The 11,254-nt window shown below is 45.2% G+C and overlaps 1 protein-coding gene across 2 annotated transcripts; it reads left to right on the top strand.

Moving 5' to 3' along the window:
* Positions 1–201: 201 nt before the first annotated feature.
* Positions 202–9,554, top strand: GLRX (glutaredoxin). 2 transcript variants are annotated; one of them, XM_067731273.1, is made up of 3 exons: positions 202–505; positions 6,494–6,613; positions 8,207–9,554. In XM_067731273.1, the coding sequence occupies exons 1-2, from the start codon at positions 299–301 to the stop codon at positions 6,605–6,607; spliced, it is 321 nt and encodes a 106-aa protein (XP_067587374.1). In that variant the 5' UTR covers positions 202–298; the 3' UTR covers positions 6,608–6,613; positions 8,207–9,554. The 2 variants fall into 2 exon arrangements, with proteins under 2 accessions (XP_067587374.1, XP_067587373.1); XM_067731272.1 differs by having other exon boundaries at positions 205–505; positions 8,210–9,554.
* The last annotated feature ends 1,700 nt before the right edge of the window (positions 9,555–11,254 follow it).

The following is an 11,254-nucleotide window of genomic DNA, read 5'->3' as shown; positions in this document are numbered from 1 at the left end:
AAGACTCTGTTCCCTTCCCAAGAGCAGGCGCTCCTGAAAGGGCTGAGGACAATGACACCCTGGACATAGCTACTGATGATGACATACCAGCGGGCGTTCCTCCGAAGCTCTAGCTGCTGAATCACTCCAGACTGAAACGACTTCAGGACTGGCCCTTTAAAAATCGAGCGCGCTACCGGGCAAACTCCTCCTCCAGGGAGGTTCCTTTAAATAAGAGCCAGCTGGCCAGGGCCCCGCTTTTCTCCCAAGCAATACCTGCAATCGAGGTTTCCTCCCCAGGAGATAGCAGCCTGTGAGCATGGCTCAAGCATTTGTGAACAGTAAAATCCAGCCTGGGAAGGTAGTTGTGTTCATCAAGCCCACCTGCCCCTACAGCAGCAGGGCCCAGGAGCTCCTCAGCCACTTGCCCTTCAAACAAGGGCTTTTGGAATTTGTCGATGTCACAGCCCGCAGTGACACCAACGAGATTCAAGATTATTTGCAACAGCTCACCGGAGCCAGAACGGTGAGCCTGGGGTTTCCTTCTAAAAGGCTGGGGAGGAGGCTCCCAGATTCCTTTTTCTTGTCGGGGCTGTGAACGTGGTATGCCTGTGCCTTTCTCTAGGACACCGCTAAGGTTCTGTCTGTCACTCCAGGCGGCTGGAGGGCTGTGCAGGTGGGGGAGGGCGCCTGAGAGAGGACACTGCTTCCTTGAATGGACGGCTGGACTTCGGCCAACGGTGCTCACATCAGAGGAGGGAGCACAGCTGACTGTGTTGGGCGTCAGGGGCAGCGGGCCCAGCAGCCGCCCAGGAGTCACTGAGGAACTATCTGGACTCTTTGTTTCAAGCGCTGACAGTCTGCGCGTGCAGGGCTGGGGTGGAAGGAGGCATGCAGGGGCCATGTGTGATTGGTGCGTTTCTGTTGTGCAAGAATCACGTGCACTCTGCGTGCACAGGGCCAAGTGGGATTTGCTGTCCTTCCATCTTTTCTCTAGGCTCTCTTTAACCTTCATCTAAATCGCTCATTCTTCCCTATCTTATCTAACTCCTCCCTCTGGAAACATCTAACGGCTCATTAGTGCTCCTTAATCTAAATTATGGGATGTTTCCAGGCCTGTTAGGGAGTCCAGAGGCCAGAGCTCCGGATGGCTCTCACAATGGTTTGCTGTGTGATCCTGGTAAGTCACCAGCTCTGTGACTCTCAGGGACCTCCTGGCTGCAGCACCAGGCTGGAGGAGGTGACCGCTACATCCCTTCTTGCTATAAGTAGACAGTGGGACCCTAAGAACCGCTGTCCTTTACGTGAACAGCCTTCCTCTTCCTCAGCACCCACGGCTTCCCAGTGAGATAGCCAGCCAACCAGATCGCCAGCATCAGTTCAGGTGGTAAGTCCTGTCCCACCAGGTCACCCAAACTCCCTTTCAGGGCGCACATTCTAGGACACAGCGCTTGCAGAAGCACATATCCTAGCTCAGGTTTAGTTTGACTTACCGTGTTCTTTCTGGCTTCTCAGTGTAAAGCCTGGGAGGCTGTTCTGTTCTTCCCGCCTCTCCAGTCAGAAATCAGCCTTCTGGTGCAGGAAGAGGCAAAACACGCTACCCCCATTGCTTCCAGGGCCCCTGCTGTGAGCTGAGGACCCTCGTCTCTGGAAGGAGGGAAAGGGCAGTGTAAGGACGCCTGTGGGCCCCGCTGTGAGGCATCCCTCTGGGCCAGCGGTTCCCAAATGTTGCTGCTCATTAGAATCACCTGAAGCGCTTTTAAAAAAAAAATTCCCAATGCCCAAGTCACACCGCATGCCAATTAAATCACAATATGGGAGGGGGCAGCTAGGCATCAGCAGTTTTAAAGATCCCTAGGACATGGATACACACATTGAGTTATAAGATGAATAAGTTCTGGGGATGTAACGTCCAGCATGGTGACTATAGTTAGTAATACTGTATCGTATGCTTGCAGTTTGCTACGAGATTAGATCTCAAGTGTTCTCACCACACACACGTGCAAATGGTAGCTGTGAGGTTATGGGTATGTTAATTAACTTGATTGCGGTAATCATTTCTTAATTTAGTATATGTGTATCAGACCATGACATTGTGTACCTTAAATACACACATATTTATCTGCCAGTTATACCTCAAAAAATCTGGAAGTGAAAATAGAGTTTCTCTCCTGTCAAAAAAATAAAAAGGTAATTCTAATTTGCAACCAGGTTTGGGAGCACATCTTTCAGCCCGGCAGCACCTACTCTCTAGCAGGAAAAACAAACCACTTCACGCATTCATTCAACACCTGTTTTTTCAATTCATTGTAAAGCAACACTTTTTCTTCTAGTGGTCTTTTGTTTTTGAATTTTTCAAAATACTTTTCACAGGTTCTTGAGTCCTGAATGACATTCCTCCAAGGGGAAAAACAAACCCTTTGAAGTTGTATACTTCATGATCCCGAACAGTGAAGGGTTTCTATTAGAAGAGACTGGAAACCTTGAGAGCTGTCGCTATCTTTGCTTATCCTGGGATGCCTGTGTGCTGTGCAAATAGTAGGAGCCCAGCAAGACTTGACTGATTACAGAGACGTAGGCCTTCTATCAGGCCATGTACTGGAGAAACTGGTTCTGGTTTCGCCATAGCCACAGCTCCTAGATCAGTGCGTTCACTTATTCCTTTTCCTGATGTTCTTTCTTTATGTAAATCCAAGTTTCTGACCTCTATCATTTTCCTTTTCTCTGAAGAACGTCTTTGAATGTTCCTTACGAGGCAGCTCTTTGGGCAACAAATTCCCTCAATTTTTGTTTGTTTGAGAAAGTCTTTTTCTCCTTTGGTTTTGAAGGATAATTTTGCTAGATACAACAAATATTTTTAAGCACCTACTACACTAGGTGCTTTTCTGGACATTGGAAATACTGCCATGAACAGAACAAACAAAAATGACTGCCTTTGTGGAACTTACATTCTAGTAAATGCAATTAATAAAATAGTATGTTGGAAGGTGGTAAGTGATGTGCGCTATGGAGAAAAAACAGACAGGAAAGGCAGGTGGGCTGTAGGCAGCAAGGTACGGTTTTAAATGGAGTCATCAGGGCCTCACTGATTTTAGTAGATCTCTAAAGGGAGTGAGGGAGCAAGGCATGCAGAAATGTAGCGGTAGGGCATTTCATGCAGTGGGAACAGCAAGTGCTAAGGTCCTGGGGTAGAAGTATGCCTGGCAAGGAGGCCTCCATGGGTGGAACATTATGAGTCAGGAGGAGGTGAGGTCCGAGAGATCACGCGGTATAGGTTGGCGAGGCCTTTCAAGCTATCACACGGAGTGTGCTTGTGACGGGAGATGAGATGCCACTGAAGGGTTTTGAGCAGAGGAATAACCCTATCTGACTTGATTTTGAAAGGGTCACTCTAGTGGCTGTGGGGAAAGAGACTACAGGAAGGCCAGGGTGAGGGTTGAAGCTGGGAGACCTCTGGAGGCTAGAGCAGTAATTCAGATGAGAAAAGATGGTGGCTTGTACCAGGGAGTAGCCAAGGAGGTGCTGCAGAGTGTTGGGAGGCTCTGAGTAACACCAGAGTGCAGGAGATGCCACCTAGCTGGAGCTGGGGCTGGAGAAAGCTCCGGGAGAGGAAGGGCCCCAGAATTCCCAAGCTTGCTTTTATGGTGGCAGTTCTCTGCTTCTTGGCAGTAACAGACTCAAGTTCCTCCGAAGAGGCGGATGGGCCAGGAGGGGAGGGCACGGAGGACGAGTCTCCCTTCCTCAGCTGCATCAACAGCTTCCTGTTTTGTCACCACAGCCTCCCACACTGTCCTGCTGCCAACTGATCACACTGACCACAGCCAACTGTTGCCTAGCCTAGAGGGTGGGTGTGAGGGCAACGGGGCCTTTCAGCTCTCAGGCAAGCCAGCTTGCGTGCCAGATGGTCTGCACAGAAGTCCGCCCTGATCATGTTTCAGGGCCTGCCTCAGGTGGCTGGGGGCTGCTGCAGAGCTGTGTGTTCCCAAAGCCTCAGTTACCGCAGGAGGAATGAACCACTATCAGTGCCAACCAGCGGTTTGCAGATGTGACCGCTGAGAGTCAGCATCACCTGGGAACTTGTCAAAATGCAAATTCTTGAGCCCCAGCCCGGATCTCCTGTATCAGAAATGTGTGGGGAAGGAGTAGAAACCTATGTTTTAACAAGCCCTCTGCAGTTCTGATGCAGGGTTCAAGTTTGAGAACAGCTATCTGAGGAGAAGACTCCTTACTCCTCAGGGCCTTCTCTCCAAATAACTGAACTCTAACCCCCTGGGCCAGCACCCTGGCCAAAGGTGGAGATGTGGCAAGTGGCAAGAGGAGTGACCATTGCTCAATTCTTTCTGAAAATAACAGAATTGACAGAAGTTCAAGAATGAATACATCTCGTCCTTATTGAAAGCTCAGATGAGTTTTACTCATTTAGGTAATGGCTTCAACAGAAGGAGCCCTGTATTAGAATTACATTAGGATTCTGTTTTATTTACCATTGCAACTGACCACAGCCAACTGTTCCTGGGGAGATAGAAGCCAGAAGGCCCCCAGCAATTTGAGAGGTGCTTTATTTTCCCTAAAATGGCCAGATCCAGGGGGCAAGTTAGGTCTCTGACCTATGTTTCTGCATATTCTTCCAGCTAGTAAAAAAGCAACGCTGCCTTGGTGGCACTTCCACTTGCAAAGCCCCCACACAGGCGGGCAGTGCAGGCGGGACGGGCGTCACCTTGTGTGACTGAGGTGGACATGACCAGGCTTTCTCGCCAGAACACAGTCCTGTGTGCTCTTCCCCACTCTTGGGACATAGGAAATAGCCATGGCAATGGAGTGTAGGAGTCTTTCAATTGGGGGCCTTAATTTTTAAAGCCTACTTCCACCCAGACCCCCTTCTTAATAAAAATAAGGTTAAGGACTTACCTGAAATAATCCTGCCCTTTTTCTCAGCTCTCACACTTAAAAAAAAAAAGTCATCTGAACATGCACCCCAATGTTCATAGCAGCATTATTGACAGTTTCCAAGATATGGAAGTCACCTAAGTGTCCATCAACAGATGAATGGATAAAGAAGATGGGGTGTATATATATATATATATAATGGAATATTAATTACTCAGCCATAAAAAAGAATGAAATAATGCCATTTGCAGCAACATGGATGGACCTAGAGGGTATTATGCTAAGTGAAATAAGTCAGACAGAGAAAGACAAATACTGTATAATATCACTTATATGTGGAATCTGAAAAAATACAACAAATTAGTGAATATAACAAAAAAGAAGCAGACTCACAGATATAGAGAACAAACCAGTGGTTACCAGTGGAGAGAGGGAAGGGGAGAGGGGCAATACAGGGGTAGGAGATTAAGAGGTACAAACTATTATGTATAAAATAAGCAACAAGAATATGTTGTATAACACGGATAATATAGCCAATATTTTATAATAAGTGGAATATAATTTATAAAAATTTTGAATCACTGTGTTGTACACCTGAAACTTATATTGTACATCAACTATACCTCAATTTAAAAATGCATCTGAATTACTATGCCTTCTGAGGAAAGTCAAAAGCTTTGGAAATATTCTTGCCGCCTTCTGTCTTTCACCTCTCCTGCCCCTTCTGGTATGTTCCTAGTGTTCTGGGAGAGGACCTGCTTGCTCCTGACCACTCAGGGTACCCGCATTGTGGTTGTTTCTTCACTGCCAGTCAGCCTTTCTGTAACATCCCTGGCCTGGAATTTGCCTGAGCCACAGTGAAAAGACTTCCTCCTCTCTCCTCCTTCCAAGAGCCACCTAGAAACCTGGAACACGCCTTACCTAGCAGCAGGGAGGGAGCCTGAGGTTGACTCAAGATGAACATGTTCAGCAGGTAGAATGACTGTGTCAGCCTGGCTGACCCTGGGCCACCCACCCATGCCAGGTGTGAAACCAAAGCAGATGCATGTCCTTGCTCCCGGGGCTGCAGCACTTAAACATCTTATGATGGGCCAGGTATTAGAGAAGGAGATTCAGACACCACCACCCCTTCCCCAGCTGAGGACAGAGCTCACAGATGAGAGAGACGACTCTAATAAACTGTGAGTCTAAAATCAGAGACAGAGAACTGATGCAAATACTTTTCCAGCTATACTTAGAGACAGACTCCTTTCTGGTTGCCATGGGTCAGTTTAAGGGCTCAGGTGTGGTCCCAGCTGTAGAGAAACCAGAATTCAATCAGGGTGGTCCAGCTGCGGCCAACCAAAACTCTTTCCCTGAAACATAGAGTAAAATTTTTAAATCCCTTTGACAAGTTAGACAATCTCACACACACAGAACATTCTATTTGAAAAGCATCTTGGCTTAAGAAGGTTCTTGAATGAATAATTTTATGCGTATAATAAAGTTCTGCCCTGAAAGAGTATACATGAGGAGGTTGTGAAGTGATTTGAAAAGCTTTGGATCATGGGAAATATTTAGAGGAAGGATAAAATGTCTAATCTAATAATGATGTTCTCTAAATGTCCTGGCTTGTTTGCTTTTTTAGGTACCTCGGGTCTTCATCGGTCAAGAGTGCATAGGTGGATGCAATGATCTAGTAAATATGCATGAGAAAGGGGAGCTGTTGACAAGGCTAAAGCAAATTGGAGCTCTACAATAATTATAGGTGAGTGACAGGTGGGACGCTGGGCCAGGAACACTGGGAGATGGTGGAATTGTACCGCCACGTTTTATTACAATCTAGGAAGGCACTCTGGATAGGGAAAGAATGATCGGGGTGATCTGAGGAACTGTGATGTCATGTATGAGTTTCCCATTTTACAAATGGGTTAATTTCATCAATGGGAGGAAAGCTTTTCACTCAACCTTCATTTAACAAATATTTATTTAGCACTTACTATGTGCCAGACACTGTACGAGGCACTGGGAATACAGAGATGAACAAAAAGATAATATGGAACTTATATTCTAGAGAGGCAGACTGATCCAAAACAAGTAAATAATTCCTGAAACAAATGAATAATTTGATAGAACATAGCAGGGGGATGGGGAGCAAATTAAGCTAATGTAGTAAGGGAAGGCCTTTTTCAGAGGGGCTGGTTGAGCTGAGACCTGATTGACAACAGGGAGATGGCCATGTACAGATGAAGCAGAAGGGCTTTTCGGGCAGAAGGAATAATAGCAAGTACAAAGGCCCTGAGGTGACAAGTATGGAATATTCAAGGAACTGAAAGCAAGACAGATCAGACTGAGTGAAGCGCAGAAAGAAGGAAAAGTAGTAACAAATGTGGGCAAGGACCAGAGCACACAGGCCATGGGAAGCAACCTAGATTATTCTAAGTGCAATGTGAAATCAAGGTAAGTTTTGCTTTACCTGTGTTCACCCTGCAAATCCATTCAATCTAATTGGCTTCCCAAATGACAAAACAGAGTTTTCTAAAATTGTAACTTAAAGGAGATCTTTGACTGAATGGAAAACCACAGGGTGATGAATTCTTCAGAAAGGAAGCAAGATACCTTTGGGGTCTGATGGACTCTCCTCCCTGCAGCTCTTGTTAGTGCAAGCTGGCTTCTAAGCAGGCCAATTGCACTGACTCACATGTGGAAAGACTCTGTTTTAGCCAAAGGAGAAAGGGGTTCAAATTAAAATGTTCTTTGAAGAGTATTTATTGCCCACTAATTAATAATTAACCCTTGAGCAATGAGTACGTATAATTTGTGGTGGTTACTCAGAATAGCAACAGGAAGTGACAAAACAAGGTCTGAAAAATGCAACTGAATCCCTTGAAATAAAATAGTCAATGTTATAAACTTTTAATCACAATTCTACAACATCATCCCCTCAAATAAACACTGTGTCTGTTTGGGTTAGCTTTCTGGCCTCACCCCATGCACAAAGCACTCAAAACCCAATTAGCTGCTGTACCAAATGTTTCCTTTTCTGGAACACTCTTTAGCAATTTAGGCTTAGATGAGAATGAGAGAAAACTTACAACTTTCCTGGGAAGGTGGGAAACACCATTTCCCCAGCTACCTCTATGTTGGCATGGGCACTAGAGTCTGCCATATTCCCCAGGTCTCTTTATCTGCATTGTCCTTCCGTATATTATACTCTCAGTATTCTACTGGCAACTTGCATCTCAAGGCCATCTGTAACCGATTATGCTTAAACAGCAAGAGTAAATGTTCTGGTAATGAAAGGGAAATGAGAGGAATTGATCTTTTCCAAGAAAATCCAATTCTTTGTATTTTTTCCTAGCAGAGCAGACCCCAGGCTGATATCCCCCTTGAGAGCTGGATGGCATTGCAGATACTGACAGCACTTCCTGATGGATGGACCTGGGGCTACGTTTACCCAGCTACAGCAACTGTTTACTTAAAAGTTTGAAATATGTTAACGCAAATAAAGTGGGTGGGGGGCATTCTGGGGGCAAAAAACAGCTTTTTCTTCTTTTGACTCAGTATTAAAAGGGGACCAACTTGCCCAAAACAACAGGTCTGAGAAGTTCGATGGGTGTCTCAGGTTTCTTGTGGATTGGCCCTTTGGTTTCCAAAAAGACAAGATATGCTTAGGATTCACTCACTGACCCAAAAGATGTTCCTTCTCTTTGGCACATGTTCCTTACTACGTGTTCTCCACATGCTGGGGCTCCTCTACCTCAACACCAGTGTTTCTCAACCAAGTATATCCCAGACCTCCTGGGTTGAATCTATAGTTGGTTTTCTGCTACTGTCCAAAGATTATTTTGTTGAGTTTGACTTTATAGAATTTGTATTATGAAATCAATAGATATTCTGAATATGCTTTATCAAAGGGTATCTCCTTAGCCACCATCCCCACCCCACCTCCTACCCCCTCCTACTGTGAGAATCACTGCCGTGAACCAGTTTTCTGAACCGTGACAACTCATAGACCTCATAGGAAATATTCAACAATTCCGTGAAGGGTCTGAGCACGCAGTCTGAGAGACGCCACTGAAAAGTTAAGCACGGTTGGTCTTCATTTTGGGCCACAGGGATCAGAGGTATAAATGCAGATGCTACGATCACGTGGCAACACTCTGTTATGTAACAGGTTGTCCAGGGAATCCTGAACAAGTGTGTATTAATTTGTTTATAAGCAAAAGTAAAACATAAGGGCTTCCCTGGTGGCGCAGTGGTTGAGTCCGCCTGCCGATGCAGGGGACACGGGTTCGTGCCCCGGTCCGGGAAGATCCCACATGCCACGGAGCGGCTAGGCCCGTGAGCCAAGACCACTGAGCCTGCGCGTCCGGAGCCTGTGCTCCTCAACGGGAGAGGCCACAACAGTGAGAGGCCCGCATACAGAAAAAAAAAAAAAAAAAAAGTAAAACAAAAAATTTTAAATGTTACATAGACAACTTGTATACCCACCTCCAAGAATATGTCTGTGAAAGTAGCCAAATTTGGGAAACTCTGTTCTAAATGATTTTCTCTCTCTCCTTTCTTTCCCCCTCACTCTATGAAAACTTAAGAATTCCTTATTGTGAAAGTTATTCTAGAATTGCAAGCTTAAGTTAATTTCCCTCTGTAGTCTCTGGTATGAATGGTTAATTTCTTCTCTAATAAAGAAGTACCCGTGGATCACACAGTGATTTTTGTCCAATTCTTTTCTAGTTCTCAAGACCTTAAGGAATGTGATTATTGCAGAATATACCAATTTAAAGTGTTTTCATGTTCAACCCCTGCAGGCGCATGCTATTGTCCTTCACTGAGTAGAAACGGTTGGTGTAATTTTGTAAATTTCATAATTTGACTATGTCAACACTAGCCTATTGAATAATGTTTAGGATTCAGTAATAGTCTTTTTCATACCACATTCCATTTTCCTATTTCTCTCCTAATACTCTCGTAGTCTTGGCTTCCTCTCCCTTCCCTTATGCACCCTAACCACTCCCTTCAACCAGATGGCTGTGGATGATCGAGTAGGTTACACACCGCACAACACTATGAATGCCACCTCTGGAGGCTGTGCAGTGTGCAAACTGCACCGTCCCTGATCACCTCCCGACCACTTGCCTGCTCTTTCTTTCACATTTCTATGTCCTTGCTCATTGTGTTCCTTCCTCCTGAGATACCCTTTCTTATCCTTTGTTCTTCTTTCAAACCCTGCCTTCACGGCCTGATTTACAGACTCTCCCCTCTGGACCTACCCTCTCCTCTCACTGCCTCTTGACTAAAAAAAGTCATTGCTCCTTCTTCTGTAATCTTAAAACATCAGGCTGTATTGTAGTTAATCATCTGTACTGGTCTCTCACCATATTCAGAAATACTCAAAGGCAGTAGCCTCGACGTAAAAACCTTCATATGCCCAGTTTCTAGCACAGAGGTTCTATTTTATCAAAGCAATACATGCATGTGGTTTAAAATGTCAGACAACACTACAACACTACTCAAACCCCAGTCCTGGCCACACATTTATCAGTTTCGTAGGTATTTAAGCTATTTAGAAATACTGTAAAATGTATTAGACATATATAAGAATATATAGAATGCATAGTTCTATTTAAATGAACACCCATGTAGTCTGCTTCCAAAGTTAAGAAGTAAAGCACCCATATAACAGTGTGCTTCCAGAGTACTGATAAAGTACCTTAGAGGCCCAGGACTTCCCTGGCGGTCCAAGATCCCACATGCCGAAAGATTAAAAAAAAAAACGTACTGTAGAGGCCCATGTGCCCCCTCCCAATGTATCCCCTTCCTCCCTTCACAGAGATGATCTCTAGTTCATTTTGTTGTAATCATTCTGATCCTTTATAGTTCTACTTCCTACAATATCCCTCAGCAATACATTTTAGTTTTGAAAAGCAATAGCAAACACCAACCTAGCTGTGTAAGGAAAGGGCAATATTCTCACCATCAGATGAAGGGCCCCAGGAGAAGATAAGCTGAACAGAGGCTCTGAGTCATAGATTAGCTTCTGTTTCCCTGGGAGTTTACCAGAGGGGTATTCCCAAATGAGTCTTTGGAAACACTAGGCAACCCATGGCTGGGGAGGTTATTGTATGAACAGGTACTGGGCATCCCCCAGAAATATGTAATGGAAATGGGCTGCTCTGCATTTTCGGCTTCCATGGCCAGCCTCCAGCTTTCAGGAACAGGTCCAAGCACACTACGTCCATAGCAGTGTGTCAAGCCCATACCCCCTCTACTAGCCAAGGTTGTGTCATGGAGAACAGAAATGTCATCAACACAAGGCAAACTAAGTTCAGATAACAATCTGCTTCAGGCTCATTTAAGCATTCTCACCTCAAGTTAAAAAAAAAGACAACAGTTGAGCTCTCAACAT

Source organism: Pseudorca crassidens, chromosome 3 (assembly GCF_039906515.1).
Source record: "Pseudorca crassidens isolate mPseCra1 chromosome 3, mPseCra1.hap1, whole genome shotgun sequence".
Classification (NCBI taxonomy): domain Eukaryota; kingdom Metazoa; phylum Chordata; class Mammalia; order Artiodactyla; family Delphinidae; genus Pseudorca; species Pseudorca crassidens.
Note: the sequence above shows the minus strand (reverse complement) of the source record. Positions and strands in the feature narration are given on the sequence as shown.